The sequence below is a fragment of the Bos grunniens genome, chromosome 28, assembly GCF_055505025.1.
Source record: "Bos grunniens cultivar Pamir isolate PY7600 chromosome 28, Bosgru_T2T1.0, whole genome shotgun sequence".
NCBI lineage: Eukaryota > Metazoa > Chordata > Mammalia > Artiodactyla > Bovidae > Bos > Bos grunniens.
The window spans coordinates 20,670,007-20,690,221 of NC_141192.1; the positions used below are offsets into that span (position 1 = coordinate 20,670,007).

At 36.3% G+C, this 20,215-nt stretch overlaps 1 protein-coding gene and 1 long non-coding RNA gene across 5 annotated transcripts in view; one reads left to right on the top strand and one right to left on the bottom strand.

Annotated features, from left to right (window-relative positions):
* The first annotated feature begins 20 nt into the window (after positions 1–20).
* Positions 21–20,215, top strand: part of LOC147342988 (uncharacterized) — a 23,115-nt gene continuing 2,920 nt past the window's right edge. Inside the window, exon 1 of the long non-coding RNA XR_015157093.1 lies at positions 21–309. This is a non-coding gene — a long non-coding RNA (uncharacterized LOC147342988). The remainder of the gene's footprint in view (positions 310–20,215) is intronic.
* VPS26A (VPS26 retromer complex component A) overlaps positions 3,863–20,215 on the bottom strand; it is a 25,469-nt gene continuing 9,116 nt past the window's right edge. For all 4 annotated transcript variants that reach the window (XM_086382631.1, XM_086382633.1, XM_086382632.1 and 1 more), the window contains exons 3-9: positions 17,415–17,490; positions 16,148–16,304; positions 15,095–15,259; positions 13,232–13,338; positions 10,654–10,722; positions 8,063–8,205; positions 3,863–5,624 (exon numbers count right to left, since the gene is read on the bottom strand). In XM_086382631.1, coding sequence (XP_086238757.1) covers positions 5,511–5,624; positions 8,063–8,205; positions 10,654–10,722; positions 13,232–13,338; positions 15,095–15,259; positions 16,148–16,304; positions 17,415–17,490 — 831 coding nt within the window. In that variant the 3' untranslated portion in view covers positions 3,863–5,510. The remainder of the gene's footprint in view (positions 5,625–8,062; positions 8,206–10,653; positions 10,723–13,231; positions 13,339–15,094; positions 15,260–16,147; positions 16,305–17,414; positions 17,491–20,215) is intronic.

Below are 20,215 nucleotides of genomic sequence, written 5' to 3' on the forward strand. Positions count from 1 at the left end.
GCGGCCACCGACAGTGACGCAAACCGCCAGTGCCTGAAGCTCTCAAAGACCCAGAGCAGGGGAGCTGCCCAAGAAGAGGCCCGATCAATAAGGAAAAAGCAGAGCCGGAAAATTGCTCATAAAGGGGAGTAAAAACTTCGAAGTGAAAATCAGAAAAGATACGTTCCTGTAAGTCCTTGTTTTCTTTTATCGGAGATTGGCGACAGCTTTCTTTAAAGAAAATAATCAGGCACCTTTGGGGATGTCACAGATGAGAGACGGGGGCCGGTGAAGTGTGTCACGTGATGTTAGCAAGCTGGCCCTGAACGGGTAAGTGTTCAAAGCACGTGGGCAGAGCTGTGAGCTGTGTGGGTGCCACTGGTGGAGATGCGGGTGCCTAGGATGTAGCGCCAGCGTTCCTTGCGGATTGGAAACTCTGAAGAGCATTTCCCTTAAGTTCTTTGGATAATTAACTTTAGTTTCCGGATAGAGTAGCGTTAGAGAACATATCTTGATCTACCCTCAGGACCGTAGAAGTTCTATGAATTGCTAAGGAATTCTATGAGTTCTTAGGTAAACCCTTTGTATGACATGCGTGTAAATTCTTGTACTTTAATAGGAGCAGTGTACATCATCTGCTGCTATGTTACAAGCGCGTAGCAAAAATATGTCCGTACCCAGGCCAAAGTTGTTTCTTTTGCATTAGTTGGATACTGTTTCATATGAAGTTGAAACATATTAAATTCAAGGTAGGCCGTTGCATTTTCCATATCTCTTTATTGTACTTAAAACATCAATGCCTTGCAACTTGAAGGAATATGTCATGTGACCTTTAATAAGTGTGTGTCAAGCAGGATTTCAGTAACAACGTTATGTGCCTTGTATTCACTGGATACTTTTTAAACATCAGGGATTCAAGTAGACAGCCTCTTGCCCTCAAAGAGATTCTGATCTGGTTTTGGTCATATGAAGGGTTAACGTTAACTAATGGAAATATTTATTATATAATATATAAGCTAAGTATATGATTATATAATATATAAGCTAATTATTATATAATATATAAGCTAATGAGAGGTCAAAGAACAATTCACGTCAAAACTACAGGCCAGTTGTTAGTTATGTCATCATTTCTCAAGTCCATACCTCATAGGGTGCCAGGTGCAACTGCTGTCACAGGGCTAAAATTGTATCGTAATTGTGTCTCGAGTAGTTCTCAAGCTTTAGGGGCGTTTAAGAGTCATCTGGAAATTTTGTTAAAATTGTTAGGGCCCTACTTCTGGAGTTTCTGATTCAGAATGTTTGGGGTAGTGCCTAAGATTGGAATTTATGTTTTCAGGTGGTACTGATCCTGATGGTTTGGGGACCACACTTTGAGAACCAGTGCTCTGGGTTACCGGAGAAGGCAATGGCAACCCACTCCAGTACTCTTGCCAGGAAAATCCCATGGATGGAGGAGCCTGGTGGGCTACAGTCCATGGGGTTGCTAAGAGTCGGACACTACTGAGCGACTTCACTTTCACTTTTCACTTTCATGCATTGGAGAAGGAGATGGCAACCCACTGCAGTGTTCTTGCCTGGAGAATCCCAGGGATGGGGGAGCCTGGTGGGCTGCCATCTATGGGGTCGCACAGACTCGGACACAACTGAAGCGACTTAGCAGCAGCTCTGGGTTATAGTTCCTTCAGGGTAGGGCCAGGGCCAATAAAATAGCACTCAAGAAGCACTCAGGAAAATGCTGAATGTGTGTGTGAAAACAAATAAATGTGGAACAGGGAAGGGAAGTGGGAGAAATGAAGATATCTCTTGTGGTGCGGAATAAAATAAGCAAGTTCTCTCTTCTTTGCCTTTGCTGTTAACAAAACCTGGTTTATGAAGTTTCACAAAATGCATTCTAGATTTCTCCCCCTCACATCTCCCTACAAATTCTGTACTTTGACATTTCTGGCATTTTTCTAATGTAAGGTTATCATGATCTAGATACCAAATTGTTCATCATGGAAGGGGTCTCAGAGCTTATCTGGTCCAGTTTCCCTATCTTAGGAAGGGAGCCAACTATCAAATGCATTTGTAGAACTTGTAGTGTCCACATGGTCCTGCTCTGCTGTCTTGCTTTCTCTCCAGGACCAGATAAGACTCCTAGAATCTAGTCTATTTCCTTTATTCTAAGTTGCATTAACAGTTCTTACCATAATGTTACTACATGTAGGCAGTTTTTTCTTCTAAAGGAGGCCACTTTAATTTTATAATCACTCTCTGGGAAAATAAGTGTCATCCATTTTCTCAAATATTTTAATGTGCAGATAAGCACAAAGTATAGCAAAACAAAACAGGCTGAACCCCCATGAGCTATACTAAGTCCATACAATTAAAAAGTCTTCTAAAAGTGGGGTTAACAGTCTTGGAGATGTGCCTGGCATGACTTGTCAACATAACAAAGGGACATGTAACACTTTGACTTAAGATACGGAGATGGTGTCAGACAAAAATGGCCTGGAGAGTCTTAACTGAAGGGCTGGCATAAGGGAATGAATTCTCCAAGGAGTCTGGCTAACTGGAGCTGAAGGTGTTGTGTAATAAAGAATTAGAACTTTTCCTGCAATTGAGTCACTAAAAGATTTTGATCAGCGGAGTGACTTAAGAATTACGCTCACAGAAGACCTCAAGCCTAAAAAACAATGTTGTTTAAGGGTGCATATTTTCCTCACTCTGCCTTTATCTGATTTGAAACTGTAAAATGTTACATTTCAATCCAGGTGCATATAAACCTGCTGGAGAGGGCCTTTATGTATGTCCAGATTCAGCTGAATATAAAAGGAATTAAAGACTTTGCTAACTCAGAGGGTAATTAGAATATTCCAGCTACTTGATCCACATTGAAGGGATCCAGAATACATCACTGTGGCATAAAATTTTTAATAGAATGCATTTGAGTTCCTGAAATCCTGTCTGCCTAAATGCAGAGCGTCCCAGAACTCCACTGGCATTAAATCCCCTCACAGGGAGCAAACTGGAAGGATTAACTCATCACCATGAGAAACTGGCGTTAACACCTAAACGGACTTTGGTTACAGAGTGCTCCTATCTACCACCTGTTCTCCTAAGGACCCTTTATCTTTCCTAAAAGTCACCCACTTTCCCATTAGTGCTCTTTTCTCCCCACAGCTTCCCCTACTAAGTCAGTTTAAGTGTCCTTCGCCCCCATTCCCCAGCAAGATGGTAAACAACCCCCAAATTCTAACCACTCCTGTAAGTCACATTTTTGTGAACATCCTCTAACTCAATTAGAATCCTTTTCTTTTGCTAATCTATCCGTTTAATAGTAGGCTCTCAAACACAAAAGAGAGCAGAGAGAAGTTTTTCCTCCCTAGCAATTCAGAACAATGAAAACTTCACCAGTGAGAGAAATAACTAATTAAATGGTTCGAACAGTGGTTCTCGATCCTGGGTGGTTTTTAAACGCTGATGTCCGAGCCCCTGAAATTCTGATTTTATTGGCCTGAATAGGATCTGGCATGATTATTTTTTAAAACTCCTAAAAGTGATTTGACCATGCAGCCAGGGTTGAGAACCACTGCATTAGATATTGTATTCTAACAGACACAATTTTTTTTCAGTTCATTTCTAATTAACTGGTTAACTTTTTTACAGTTCACCAAATACTGTTCAAATTTTTATTTTTCAAATTGGTTATGCACGAAGTCTCAAGCAAGCTGAATAAGCATCCTATTTATGACAGTGTTTTAAGCCACCTAGTTAAAAGTAATTATAATAGATATTTAAAAGTGAAATTATTTGTAAAAACTTCTAATTATCACAATTACAGCTTCTTAAACTAGTGAGCAATTTTGTCCTCAAAGATAAATATGACAATGAGAAGATATTTCAGAATATAAATATTTTAATCATTCAAATAGCAAGCTTAATATCTGTTTCAAATTCTTTATTATACATCATGGTTGCACAATTTGAGGCTGGTTAAATACAATTGGTTTCCAATTTTTCTTTGAATATTTTCCAGATTACTACATGCAAGTGACCATGAAAATATTTGGCATTTTAAAATTTTGAAACTCTGAACAGGCACTTACATGAAGGAAAACATTTTCATTCACAGATATCCACATTTATAACCGGTGCTCCAGCACATGGAACTTTTTGCCAGTTAAGAAGTTGGTTACTAACCATTTTTCAAAGAGCCACAGTAGTAAAATAGGCTTAAAGAAATGTAATTTGGGTTACTTAGTTTACTCATAAAGTAAGGTTAACTGACAAGACTTGCACTGAAGTGTATAAAAAAATATTTGTACAAAAACCAATGAACCATAAGTGAAAGCAGTTTCATACATCAGGTTTTAGTTCCTACACCCCGTATTTAGTGTATCTGAGATCAGACCCCATGCATAGCATAAAAACAGATGACTGCAACCTTCTTTTTTAGAGGCTCTGAACAATGCTTGAATTTAATGTTAAAAGAATTTAAACATAATGGACAAAGAAGTTTAAATTTGGGTTTGAACTAGTCAAGGTTCTGATTTAACAATGTGAAATTGTCCAGATCTGGGTAACTACATGCTTCACCAGTTCTCCTGAGTGCCCTCATCCTCGAATTTTCTCCTGAAAAGAGAATATTTGCAAGAAAGTTTATATTTGCATACATGTGCTAAAAAGATTCCTTAAATCAAAAGAATTGTTTTCAAAGTATTATGGAACAATCATATAATTTTAACAAATTCTAAACTGCCAACATAGAATCCACTCCACACTGCAGAAAACATACAGTGGTACCTGTTGGATAGCAGTAGCAAAATGGTTACTTAATATGGTCCCCCCCCTCAAAAAAAAGCTGCAATGACATGCTACATAATCCCTTAGGGGAAAAATTTAATATACCACAGAAGGTTTCAAAGAGAACAAAATTCAGGAAGCCATGGAATGGTAGACTCAGATGCACCTACAGTGAAACACTCGTATGCACGTCTCAAACACATATAGAAAAACATAAATGTAGTTTTCAAAAATATTGAGATGCCGTGTTTTAAATCTTTGCAGGCTGTAAGGGCCACTCAGGTTTTCTAATTTTATTTGAATACAAATTTTTTTGCATGTAGAAAGAGCAAGAGGTAATCATTAGCATGAAAAAGGAGAAGAAAAGAATTTATAATCAACATTATGCAGAAAAAAAGCACAAGTACAAATACCAACCTACTCACATGAAAATATAATGTTTATGCTGATGTATATCTGAGTGCTTATTATCAAATCAAAGTGTGCAGTTAAAAAAACAAATAAACAAAAAAACGGCAGTTTAAGAAAGTTCCAGTGTTTCAAAGAAAGCACTTTTTAAAATGTATATACACGAAGAACAGTTATGTTGTAAAATAAATTCAGCACTGTAAGATAAAGGAAGACTATCATAAATGGAGTTTTGGCCTTTTCCCTGCCCTACACGCTGCAACCATCTTTAACCTGCCAAACCTAAATCTCAACGGATATAGGAGGTTTTTTTTCTTTTTTTTCTCCCATTCAGTTCACATTTCAGGCTGCTCAGCAGATGCCTGTGATTCTGGTGATTCAAATCGCTGGTGAAAGTTTGTTCTCTGTTTCCTCAGTTTTTCAGGAGCTTTTCTCCACAAAATGATCTCCTAGAAAACAAATGCATGATAACAAATTAACATCCTCAAATTAATATTCTTGTATTATGCCTTAAATTTTCACCACAGAAATAATGCACTTCAATTTTAACCATAACAAAACTAACTTCTTCCCTACAAAAGCTCTCTTCCTGATGGACCTACTTTCTTCCAATTCTAATAATGGGTCTCCCCTTCTGCCAAGTCTGCACCCCCAACAACATCTATGTACACCACCACTATGAATCCAAACTGAAACAAAGGTCTAGCTGCTACTGCTTTAAAGAATTCCTAAAATCTGTCTTTTAGTTTGTTTCCCCTGTCCTTACCCAAATTCAAGCCCCTGTCACTAAATACTTCAGCTTTCTGATAGATGGCTCTCCCTCCCTTGCCTGAAACCCTTTTTTAACCTGTCCTACCCATCATTGCCAGACTAGTCTAAAACATTGCTTGGATGACTCTTCAGTAGCTCTCAGTTCCTCCAGGATAAATCTCCAACCCAGTGTTCAAGGTCCTCCGCAACTTTTATCCAATTTACTAATATCACTCTTCCCTACCAAGGTCCCAGTACCCAGCCAGCCGAACTGGGTTACTCTCTGCCCTTAGAGGCACTTCAAATTAAACTTTCCCTCCATCCTCCCCTTTATATTCTTCAAATTTCTATTCCTCTGCCTGTCTTACCCTAACCAATCCTTCCTGAGAGCTCTTCTCAACTCTTTTTGAAAAACAGTAATTTATTTTTGGCCGTGCTTGGTCTTTGTTGCTATGCAGCCTTTTTCTCAAGTTTCAGTGAGCAGGTGGTGGTGGTGTAGCCGCTCAGTCGTGTCCGACTCTTGTGACCCCATGGACTGTAGCCCGCCAGGCTCCTCTGTCCGTGGGATTTTCTCCAGGCAAGAATACTGGAGTGGGTTGCCATTTCCTTCTCCAGGGGATCTTCCTGACCCAGGGATCGAACCCCAGTCTCCCATGTTGCAGGCAGATTCTTTACCAACTAAGCTAGGAGGGAAGCCCTTTCTAGTTGCTGTATACAGGCTTCTCATTGTGGTGACTTCTATTGTTGCGAAGCACAGGCTATAGGGCACATGGGCTCTAGAGCACAGGCTCAATAGTTGTGGCACACAGGCTTAGTTGCTCCTCGGCATTTGGGATTTTCCCAGACCAGGGACCAAACACTGCATCGGCAGGCAGATTCTTTATCACTGAGCCACCAGGGAGGTCCATCTTCTCAATTCTTTAAATTACTTGCTCCATGAAGTCATGGCAGGCTGTTTGTTTTTTAACCAACATAGCAGAATTTAAACATCTAAATGAATGACTATGGGAGGCATATACTATTCAATAGGGTCATAATATGTAATTGATTTGAAAATTGTAAATTTCACATAATCTAATTTGAAGTTATAAATCACTTATGTTTAACTATATAGCATTATGGCAACATTAGCAAAGTAAGTTTTCTCTCTTCCAAATTGCTGTCAAACCATTATTTAAGTTTTCCATTAATTATATAATTTTTTTTCCCACAAATATGCAATGTGAGAATTGTGAGGAAAAACTATGTTTAAAAAGGTGGCTTTTATATTCTTCACAGTCCTCAGCACAGAAGGCTTTCTTTTTTCCCCCTAGAATAATTTCCAATTTAGCTTTGAACACTCAACTGACATTCAAATATTTATTACTCTGATACAGAACAGAGAAGACCATTCTAATCACAGGCTTTACTCAAAATTCACCAAAAGCTTTTAATTGATTTTCAAATAAGAACAAGTTTTATGATAAATGTATTTAAAAAGTAATAGATTTGGGTCATCTCAAAGACATTTATAAAAGGATTGTTTAATTAGGGAAAAATGGAAAACTGAAATCCATCAAGTGGATGCAGTCATGAAAAATGAAAGGAAATCTTTATTTGTTGATAAAGGAAATCTATTCAAGACACTATTGAATGAAAAAGCAAATTAAAGATCAATATGATATGATCTAAAAACAAATATGATCTAAAACATAGATATGATCTAAATCATAATATGATCTAAAAACAAATATGATCTAATATGATCATATATGAGCATAATATGATCTAAAAACAAATATACAAATTTGTCTGGAAAACTATCACAATGGTGGTGGAATTTTTTTTGACCTTTATTTTACTGTTTTTTGCCTGGTTTTTTAAAAAAACAAATACCAGATATTGTTTTTATAAAAAACAAAAGTTTCAAGAGAAAAAAAATAGAAGCCCTGCCAAATTATAGCCCATCCTGGAGTCCTGCAGAATGACTGATCACAACAGAGATCCATTCATGCCTTACTTCTGTGTCACACTTTCAGTGTTTTCACTTACGTAGAAACCCCCGCTTGCTCAGTACAATAAAGCTTAGAAAAGTGAGTGCTTTCCAGGTGCTTTTAGAACCACCACAGAACAAAATACCATGTAGGTGGCACCATACCTGCTGCTTGAAGTACCTTCTGTCTTCTTCATCAACAAGGACTAGATTCAAAAAGTACCTTACTGAAAATTTTTTGTTCACATCTCTCATTGTTGGAGTTGGGTCATATCCTGCTAAAAATAGTCTTATTGGAATTGATTCACCTGAAAGAAAAGCAATTTCTATTTAGTTCTAAAGGATGACCAAATACAGTTACATAACACCTAAAACTAAGTATTATAAAGACACTAATGCTTCGGTTCCTCCTGAGACAGGAGCGTAACAAAAACTTTAGACCAGAGTTTCTTAGTCTTGACACTACTGACATTTTAGGCCTAATAATTCTATGTTGTGGGTAAGGTCATATACACTGTAGGAAGTTCAGGGCATTCCTGGTCTCTGCCCATAAGATGCCAGTTAACAGTCCCCAAACATGACAACCAAATGTCTCCAGACATTGCCAAATTTCCTGTGGGGAGGAGGGGGTAAAAGTGCACCTAGTTGAGAACCACCAGCTCTAAAGTCAAATGCCTGGATTCGAATTCTAACTCCAGTCAAGTATGTCCATCCTATAAAGGGTCTATAAGGACTTTATGGACTGACATATGTAAAAGCTTAAAACAGTGCCAGCAGTTAAGTTCCACTCTAGCACTTTTGTCACTTTCAAGCTTTCATGAATTTTGCCATTTCTCATCATGTGTGTAAATTCTTGAATACTTATTACTGACTAGATTGCTATTTTTGGTGACTTGATAGCTTCTCTTTTCCTAAGAGTAATTATTGGCATATTCTGTTTTGAATTCTTTTTATGTAATACTTTTCTTATGTGTATCTATTTCCTTAAAGATATACAACCGAGGGCATGGAAAGGGAACCAGGGAGAAACCTCAGGTGAAACAAACATGCCCTGCTCCAGACCAATCATGGGTGCTAGCCCTAATTTATATAGGGCAGGCTGGGGGGAGGAGACAGAAAGTACAAAAAGAGGGAGCCAGATGGGTTGGGGCCACTCCTTCAGGGGTCAGCCCACCCTCATGCCTTGAGGGGTGTACTATCCTTTGTTTACCAAGTAAAACTAAGCTGTAACCAGAGGCGGGGAAAAAGGATATACAACAGATTTCTTTACATAAAAACTTGTGGCTGCTGGAATTTTACTAAGTAATGCTGCATAACACACAAGTACACAGGCATGAGTTTCGAAGTCAGAAAGGCCCAGGCTCAAACGCCAACTCTGCAATGATTAGCTCTTGAAGGAAACCAGAATATGTCACCAAAAAATGTGCCTCTTTGACATTAAAATTATTCGTGAGCTGAAGGCAATTAAGCAGCAGTGAAAGCAAAAAAGAATTCCCCTATTCTGCCTAAAGGCAGGATATCAATTATTTTATTGGCGACACCCTCTCTTTAGCCCAGGGATGGCACCAGAGGAATCTGCAAACAAGCCGACTCTGCTAGCTTCCTCCCTCATATTTACCTTCCCATAGTCTGTGCCCTTGGAAGCCTAAGCTGCTTTCCTTTTGCCCAGTTGTTTCTCTCCAAATTTACTGTTCTTTTGAAGATGCTATATAAGCTGAAATGCTAAGTCACTGCTTTGAGTTACTTTTTTGTTTTTTTTTTCTCCTTCATGAGGAGAAGGCAATGGCACCCCACTCCAGTACTCTTGCCTGGAAAATCCCATGGACGGAGGAGCCTGGTAGCCTGCTCCTGAGCGACTGAGCGACTTCACTTTCACGCTCCTGCGTGATATGCACTGCATGCATTAATAAACTGTTTCTCTCTCATTAATTCTGTTAAACAATTCTAGCTGAAAATCTAAGTGGGTAGAGGTAGTTCTGCCTACCTTAAGTTTTTAACCTCTACATCTCAGTTTCAGGGATAAAATAAGGGTTGCTGCTGCTGCTGCAAAGTCGCTTCAGTCGTGTCTGACTCTGTGCGACCCCATAGACGGCAGCCCACCAGGCTCCCCCGTCCCTGGGATTCTCCAGGCAAGAACACTGGAGTGGGTACCACTACCTACCTCAAAGTGTATATGGAAGGGAACTTCAGAGCGCCTGACAGTACAATGCCTCATCAGTAGCTGGCACTCAATAAATGGTTAACTGCTTTTTGAAGTAATTACTAACAGAGTAAGAAAAGCCAAAGACATAAATTTAAAATGATAAATACTGGCTTCATTATCTTAGATACTAAAAATTATTTAGTAAGGGAGCTGCTTATTTTCTTGGGGGCTGTACAGAATTCCAAAATCCCACAGAATGAATGCTCAGCTATACTGTACCTTATGTTCAGCATGAGTAAAAAAAGATTTACAGAGAAACTCTTTTAACAGAAGACAAAATATTATAAATTCAGAACTAGGGAACAGATATACATCAAAGTCTTTCCTAAATTCTAAATTTAAGCTGCATAAGAAAATTAAACCTTATTTCAAACCAGAAAGTACTACTACAGTCTCCTCAGTATTTATACAAAGATGATCTTAAAAATCATTGTAAAAATCATTTTAAGAATTCACATATTCACACTGAATAAATACTTTCAAGCTAAACTGCCATGAACACTGCTATCTGCACTCCCTATAACACAAGAGAAGCAAAAGAAAAGCTCATTACCTTTAACTGGTGCGCCATCCATTATTTCATATTTAGCGATTGTTTCTGTTTCTGTTGTGGTACTGGGTCCTAGGCAATAATGTAAATGATATCAATTTAAATATTGCTAGAATATAATTTCCAGGCTTATACCTTCTTCCTATTTTCTGACTACATTATTTTAGTCCTAACTGACTTTCCCCCTTTTGTGAAAATGTTGATCATTCTTTTCTATTTCTTGATGTACACTTATTTACCACCCAACTGAGGTCTCAGTCCCTTCTTCTCAAAGGTAATTCAGTAGACGCCTGAAGAACTGCAGGGGCTGAAGTGCTTCACTGTACACACATGAAAACCTGCATGTAATTTACAGTCCCTTCTCTGTATCCTCCACTCCTCCCTATGCACAGTTCCTTCCTATGCAGATTCAGCCAACTGCAGATCATAAAGCTGCGTAAAATCTACTACTAAACAAAATCCACTGTAAGTGGACTCACGCATTTCAAACCTCATGTTATTCACAGGTCAACTGTATACAGCTCAGAAATAATAAGGAAGTCTCCAAAGACTTCCTTCCATCATTTCTAATATCTGCTAAAATAGAAACCAGGAAGGCACAGCAGTGCACTGACATGCTAGTTTTCTCTGTAACACCCAAAATGTTTTTTCTTGTTAACTTTAACAGAGATAAAATATCAAAGTGAATGCTTAATTGATAGTTGTTTTGAAGAGTCAATGATACAAGTTTTAAAAGTACACCAAAACACATGGTAATGATCCCAATGTTGTAAAGTATATAACATGCAAAGACTAAGCTCTGTTCTGGATTATGAGTACAAATATTTCTTATTTAAAATTTTCTAGAACACCCAAACATAATTTTTATAACTAGAAAAAATGTTTAAATAACTTTTTTAAACAACAAATGGGAAACTGAAGTTTGGTTTTAATATCTTTAAATCACTTTAGCAGATAAAAAATGGAGATTAAGAAATTACAGATGTTTATGACTATCAATTACAAATTCTTTTTTTTCTTTTTTTTTTGGCGCGAGGCTGCCGCGCGTGACGGGACCGGCCGTGGCAGCCGGGCTGTGTCCGGGGCGGCGCGAAGAGGCCCCGCGGGGCCGTGGGCCCGGCTGGCGGACAGCGGGCGGCGCGCGCGCGCCCCGACACGGGGCCTGCCCGGGGGGTCGCGGGGCGCAGGCGCAGCGGGCGGGGGTCCAATTACAAATTCTTAAAAAGTGGTGCCTGAAATTCTTTTTAGCAGAAAACCAGGAAAATTAAAGGGAACAAATTAAATCTATATACTAATTAAAACTAGGGGGAAAAAACAGGCAATTCCTTGGCGATCCAGTGGTTAACACTTTTCACTTCCGCTGCAGGGGGCATGGGTTTGATCCCTGGTCAAGGAACTGAGATCTCAGAAGCCCCATAGTGCAGCCAAAAAAAAAGGAAAAATTAAAAAGCAGTTATGAACCAATAAATGATTTAGGGTAACTCATTAGCTATCTGGAGAAAAGTAAAGCTGGATCCATAGCTGTTTCCTGCTTACATCAGGACAAATTCCAAATCAATTAAAACTTTAAACAAAATTCCTAAACTACAATATATTACTTTAGTAGAATCAAGCACAGAAGATTATTTTTATAACCTCAATGTAAAAAAGGCCTTTCTCACTGTGGCACAAAACTCAGAATCCGTAAAAGGAAAAACTGACACAGGTGACTTACACAAACATCAAGAACTTCTACATGGTAAAAACTACCACAAGCAAGACCAATGGGAAATTTTGCTGCTCTTAATACAGAGAATGGGGTTGATTTCTCTAACATATAAAGAGTTTCTACACTTCAAAAGGAAAAGACTAATAATCCAATAGAGATGCGGCAAAGGATACGGATAGGCAGTTTATAGGAAAGAAATACAAATGGCTTTTATACACATGAAAACATACTCACCCTCACTCGAATGAGAAAAATGAATCAAAAGTACAATGGGGAGCCTTTTCCCCATGAGACCAGGAAGCTTTATAACACTGTGCTTATGAGAACACACGGAAAAAAGGCACCTTCCTACATTCATTGCTGGCAGTAATGCAAATTGGTACGGTCCATAAAGAGGACAAACTGATAGTATTAATCAAAATTACAAATGAATAAACCCTTGGAAACAGCAACTCCACTTCTCAGATTTTATTCTGCATGTAAACCAACACACGTGAAATGATATTATTAACTGGAGTGTCTCTAAAGTACGCACTGCACATAACCACTTGACTAAAAGGAAGGGTGTAATAAAGAGGCACCTGCATGTGTATGAATAAATGTTTAAACGATTTTAAAACTTGTATCACCTATGAGTAGCTGGAATGCATAAATAGGACACTTTTTACTGTATAATCATTCATATTTTATTTTTAAACCATGTGAATTATCTACTCAAAAACTAATTTTTAAAAAACATAAATGAGTAACTCACTGCCAGCAATATTAAATATCAAAGTTAGTATCCAAGGTAGATATTTAAGTTTAAACAGTATTTTAAGATTTTAAAATTTCAACTAAAATGAACTTCAATTCAAGAACCCTTTAACTTACCAATTCCTGTGATCTCTTTTTTAATCAGTTGTAACTCCATATGTTGGATTTTTATTCTTACTAATAAGAAGTAAATTTTTCCAACAATCACATCCTTTAAATGATACCTTTAAGGGAAAGAATATTTGTCATTTACTAAATATCAGTTTACAAAACAAAGAGTGAAATATGTCCTGAAAAGGTTTATTAGGTATCTATAGGATAATTACTATTTAAGAATACCATTCTGACTATTCATGTATTTAATGTTCCTTTTTTTCAAGAGTATTCATCATTTTACTATAAAAATTAGGAAAAAAACTTTTACTTATCATCAATAAACCTCAGAGGGTAAACTTAGCCAGAGTAATTGTTAGTCACCTATTTAGAGGTCAACTTCATTTCTAAAGAACTTAAGCGAGGAAAATTAAGATTTTTATGCCTGAAAATGTTTGGCATATGAAGATGTTCCGAACATTAAAAACTTTATACATGTGTTTAGTGTATTACTCCAAGTGCTAGAATAGCACAGTTAAAAAATCACCTGGTCACAAAGAGACCTTCTCTAGGTTTGAATCTCAAAATAATATCCCAAGAGTTGACTAATGCAATTATGTCTCTCTGAAGGGAGACTTCCAGTGACAAGTTTTAGGTCCTAAACTAATAATTTTATCAACAATATAATTTAAGACTCTGAACACATGTGTATCACAATTTCAGTGATATAAACTGGGACATGACAAGCAATAAATATCATGTAGTGCTTCCCAATGGTTAAGAATTCACCTTGCAATCCATACGACACAGGTTTGATCCCTGGTCTGGGAACATCTCACATGCTATGGGGCAACTAAGCCTGTGAGTCCCAGCTACTGAGGCATGCTCACCATGAAGCCCAGGCTCCACAACAACAGAATCCACTGCAATGAGAGGCCCACACACCTCAACTAGAGAGGAGACCCCGCCCACAGCAACAAAGAGCCAGCACAGTCAACAACAAATAGATATATTTTTTAAAAATTCATATACCAGAAGAGTGCACAGGAAGAAGATAAAAGAATGAACATTCATTTCTTCAACAAACTTTAATGAAAAAATAAATAAAAGGGAAAACAAACAGATTTAAGTATCAAAAAACCAAATGTTTTTTGATTAGTGTGTTTGTTAAGTGAGTTTGCATCCACTGGATTTGAACAAATCGTTTGGATACCGACAGGAACAAACTTTTATAAGTCATTTAAGGAAATGAATACTTACTAGATATGTGAACATGTTAAGAAATTATTAATATTTTTAGATATATACTTTGGTGAAAGTTTAAAAAGACAATAAATAAAATAAGAGCCCATTTCTGAAAAAACACAATATATATAAATACATATACCCCCTCCCATGGAAAGCTATACAAAAGGATATTAATAGTGGTTAAGTGGTAAAGGTGAAAATACGTGGTATTTTTATTTCCCTTGACTTTTCTACATTGTCAATTTTTTTAATAATAAAAAGGTATTGTTCATGTAGTCAGAAAAAAGCATTTTTGCTTATTTTAAAGAGATGACCAGCTGAAATGATGCCAAGACAGTAAGATAAACTTTCACAGATTTACAGGATTAGCTGCCTTCTGAGATGGTGAGATCCTCTATTAAAAAATGGCCAAGCGGAGTCTTACCATAGAATATGAAAGACATCCGCACCAAGTCAAATTCCTACTAAAACAAAACCAAATTCCTTCTAAAGTTTCTTTCTTTCAGTTCAGAGATTCTGATGGTCTCTTAACATCAGATTAATGTTGACTCTATCCTTTCTTTGACCAATTTACAAAGACATAAAAGGTTTATTTCTTAATTTTCCCTGACCATTTATCTGTTTGTAAAAGGTACTTACTTTGATTTATTATATTCAAATTCAATGTGTAGACAATCTTCAATGCCCACTTCCATCTTAATCGAGTTGTTGACATCAGGATAGGTAGCAAGCTGGTGAACAATAAGATCATACTCTTTTACCAAATCTGTCAGTCTTCTTACTATGGTCACTTTAAGAAAATACCTACAAAAGTCAATGGAGAGGACAAGTTAAACCTCCTGTGAGATATCTCAGTGTTTTAAATAAGCAAACTTTAGCTTTCTCCTTCCTGAAATTCCTTAGGGATCAATTTACTCCATTTGCTTCATGAAGAAATTTTCATTTTTAAATAAATGCCTTCACCATGGAAAAAATACAAAGTTCAATTTTAAGAATAGTGGACATACGTTTTAGATCAATTTGGAGTACTACCATCAAGCTTATTTGAGGACATCTCTCTGGATGGATTCTTTTTTTCTTTTTTTTCTACATCACTTTTTAACCATAAACTAAATGAGATTCATTGAGAAACTAATGGATTTAGAGGGTAATTCCACTTACAAGACAAATGAAGTATCTAAGAAACTAAGGTACATACAAGGGAAGTATGTGACTAAAACTTCTCATAATGGGATCCTCTGAATCCTATAGAGGGCTCCCCAGGTGGCACAGTGGTAAAGAATCTGCCTGCCAATGCAGGAGACCCAAGAGATGCAGGTTCGATCCCTGGGTCAGGAGGATCCCCTAGAGTAGGAAATGGCAACCCATTCTGGTATTCCTCCCTAGAAATTTCCATGGACAGAGGAGCCAGCAGGCTATAGTCCATGGGGTCGCAAAGAGTTGCACATGACTGAGCATGCGTGCGTGCACACGCACACACACACGAACACACACACAAATCTGATAGAAGGATCTTATTACATCAGATCTGCATTAGCCAGAAAAAAAAAAAAATATATATATATATTTGACAGAATTTTCAAAATCTTAAGTCTTCCAGTCCAAAATTATAATTAGAATTTCAAGACATTCAACAGTAGTCATTACTTTCTGTTTTGTGTATCATAAACTGTAGACAAAGTCCATTCATACCTTAAGCGGACATTGGCACCGATGTAAGATTCATATGGCTTTTCAACTTGCATAAATTCAAAATCATAACTTCTGCTCTGAGTCAGTTCTCCAGGTAAGGCTAGTTCTTTCACTAGGTTTACAAATTCGTGAGTATTACTCTTGTCATTGAAAAGCTCTAAGAAATTTAAAAAAGTGAAAGACCAATTATGTTTGATATCCATCTCATCAAAACCCAAACTTCTACTTCCAGAGCAAGTAATTTTTATCAAAAGAATTTCTTGGATTTGCCTTCATTTTAAATACCAGAGCTATGATCTGAATTCCATTATCCTATTTCACTCCACATGGGCTTAAAAAAATTCAAGTGGCATAGCAAAATAAAAATTTCTGTTATGAAAGAATTCAATCCTTTAGTGTAGTTAGGTAGGCTTTGCCCAATAATAAGCTGTTTAAATTGCTACATTTCCAGCAATTATTTGAACTTCATCCCTTCAAGACAAAAAATGCTTTGTTGTTTTGCTTTAGTTAGGCAAATATATTACCCTGATAAAACTATACTAAGTAAAAGACTAAAATCAACTATCAGTTAATTACCATAATTTGCCCCTTAAGTATAATCTCATCCAAAATAGATATCTAAACAAACATCTACCCATTCCAATTTTGATACTTTCAAAATAGACAGTAAAACTTAGAAAGCTAGGATCTATTTTCTTTTCTCGTTCTGCATCTGCAGTACCCAAAGATTTATATAGTTTAACTCCTGCTAAAGCAAGAAATATATGTATGGAAACATACACAAGTTGATCTAAGTCAAGAAGAAATTACAACTTTCCTTTTCACAGGGAATTTTCTGTTAACAGGTGAGTCTGGCTACAGGTATAAACTAAGTTAGGAAGACAAATGGCATGAGTAATTAGCAGGTGAAGGATGAAGGTGACACTGCTAATTGTGAATAAAGCTGGTGAAAAACCTAGGCAGATGGAAATTTCAGGGAGTCAACTAATTTACTTGAATTATTTTTCAAGGCTGGTAGCTTACATAACTCCTTTCACTTTTAATAATCAGATTTCATCACAAGTAAAGGCAGCATGAGTCAAATATCATTTAATATAATTAAAAGAAACATGATTATTTAATGTTTATAAAATAAATCCTTTTATTATGCAAAATCAATTCCTTCTTTCCATAAAACTAAACTCTAATTCAATTATTTAACTGCCATATCAAACTCTCTTCAAACTCAGTTAACAACAAAAAAAAGTAATACTATTTTAAAACTCACCAATTTGACCTACAAATTCAATTCTAATTCCTTGGTGCTCTAGCCTCTTTCCAGGTTGCTTAAAGGCTAGGTTCACCTGCCAAAACATGAAATTTTAAGAAATGTTAACAATCCTTTGTGGGCCTACTAGCAGATTCCTTCCAGATGAATGTAATATATAAATACTTCAGGTGTTCATTTCTGAAGTCTGAGAAACCACCACATACCTAGATTATGATGATCTTGTACCTCCAGAGAAGGTAAAACTTACTCCTCTACAATCACTAATGAACTTATACGTACATTTAAAGCATCTGCTTTGTTAGGAAGCAGTGTTTCTTTAGAGCTGGAGAACTACAAAGAATCAATAAAAGGGAAAACTTTCGACTATTCAAATACGTTTTCTGGTCAAATAAACAATTCTATAATAGCATTTTAATATAAAGGTTATTAATAATTCCAAAAACTGACCTAAAAGATCACTTTCAGCTTTTTATAACCAACCATATATTGCTATAATTTTTGATATTAAAAGCAACAGTTATTGCCCTGAGTCTGCTATTCATCCTAAAAATAGAATGTCTAAAGATTTAAATTTTAAGTATGATATATCTTACATACTTTTGAAATAAAGTATATAATCTAAAATCCCTAAATTTGTATCTGCTAAATGGAAACCTTATTACACATTTTAATTTGACAAAATATAAAGTACACAAATATTAAAAACAAAATTTCAACCATTTAAAGATTAGCTAAAAAACAAAAAAACACATACTTCCAGGTTTGTTCTTTACTGTAAAAAATATTGGTAATGTGACTCTTAAAAGCTGTTCTTTCAAACAATGCTTCTCAATAGAAATCAAGGACCAATAAAAAGAAGTTCAAATACTTGTTTATAAACTATGTAATTAAAATATTCATACTACTATATCTTCAACATCTATAACCAGGGTGGGTTTAGTTATTCACCTTCCAAATTAATATGTCAGAAAAAGAAGTAAATAATTAAATTGGAGTATATCACATGATGGAGTATAATTAAAATAATAAGGTCAAAGAATTTTTAATGATGTGAGAAGATGTGCATGATATGTTACATGTAGGAAGCATGGTCAAACTGTATACAAGTATAATGCCAATTATATCTTTTAAACTACAGAAAATAAAAATTCTATGGGTAATTTTGTTTCCTTCTTTACACCTGTTTTTTTTTTTTGACAAACAGCAATTAAGTTTAACTTTAAAAAGTATATGCTACAGGAGTCCCAAGACAATTCAATGGGGAAAGAATATTCTTTTCAACAAACGGTAGTAGAACAACTCAATCTCACCATACAAAACAAAGAAACTGGATCCCTACCTCACATCACACACAAATATTAATTCAAAATGTAGCAAAGACCTAAATGTAAGAGCTACAGTTATGAAATTCTTAGAAGAAAACACAGGTGTAAATCTTCATTATCTTGGATGGGAAACTGTTTCTCAAATGACACCAAAAGCATGAGAAGTGAAATTTAAAAAAAAGATAAATTGGACATCATCAAACAAAAAACTTGTGCTTCAAGATACCATCAAGAAAATGAAAAGACAACTCACAGAAAATGTCTGCAAAATATTACTGATAAAGGACTTGTATCTAGACTACATAAAGAACTCTTACAACTCAATGATCAAAAGACAGACAACCCAATTAAAAATGGTCAAATGATATGAACAGACTTTCCCCAGAGATGATATACAAACAGCAATAAGCACATGAAAAGATGCTCAGTATTACTCATCATTAAAGGAAATGCAAATCAAAACCATATGACCACTTTTCACCCACAAAAAAATAATACAGACAATAATAAGTATTGCCAAGAACGTGAAGAAACTGGAACTCTCATACATTGCTGGAGAGAATATAAAATGGCACAGCTGCTCTGGAAAAGTCTGGAAGTTCCCCTAAAAGCTAACACATGACCCAGCAATTCCATTCCTAAGTCTACACTCCAGAGAAATGAAAACAGTCACACAAAAACGTATACACAAATGTACAGAAATATTCTTAATAGTCAATAAATAGAAACCCAAGTATACTTAACTGGAATGTCCTCAACTGAAGGATGAAGAAATGTACATCCACATACTAGACAGATATATACTAAAACATCATTCAGCCATAAAAAAGAATCGTGCTTTGATAAATGCTACAACATGAAAGAACTTTGAAAACATTATGCTACATGAAATGAGGCAGACACAGACAGATCCTGTATAACCACTTATAGGAAATAGAAGAAGCCCAGAACAGGCAAATTTACAGGGAAAAACAGTAGACTAGAGGTATCCATGGACTGGGAGAAAAGGGAAAAGGACAGCTATTGCTTAATGAGTACAAAGTTTCTGTTCGAGATGATGAAAAAATTTCAAAATAGTGGTGATGATTGTACAACACTGTGAATGTGATTAAGGCTACTGAATTATAAACATTAAAAATGGTTAAAATAGCAAACTGTATTATATTTTTGACCAAAAATTTTCTTAAAAGTAATAAACCTTGAAGACATCATGCTAAGTGAAAGGAGCCGAACACAGGCCACACGTTGTATGATTTTATTTATACGGAGAAAGAAAGCACATCTGTAGATTAGTGGATGCTAGGTGTCTTAGTTCACTCACGCTGCTGTAACAAAAAACCACAGACTAGGTGGCTTAAAAACAACATAAATTTACTGCTAACAGTTCTGGAAGCTGTGAAGTTCAAGATTAAAGCACCAGCAGATTTGCTGTCTGGGAGAGTTTGCTTTCTGGTTCACAGATGGCTGCCTTTT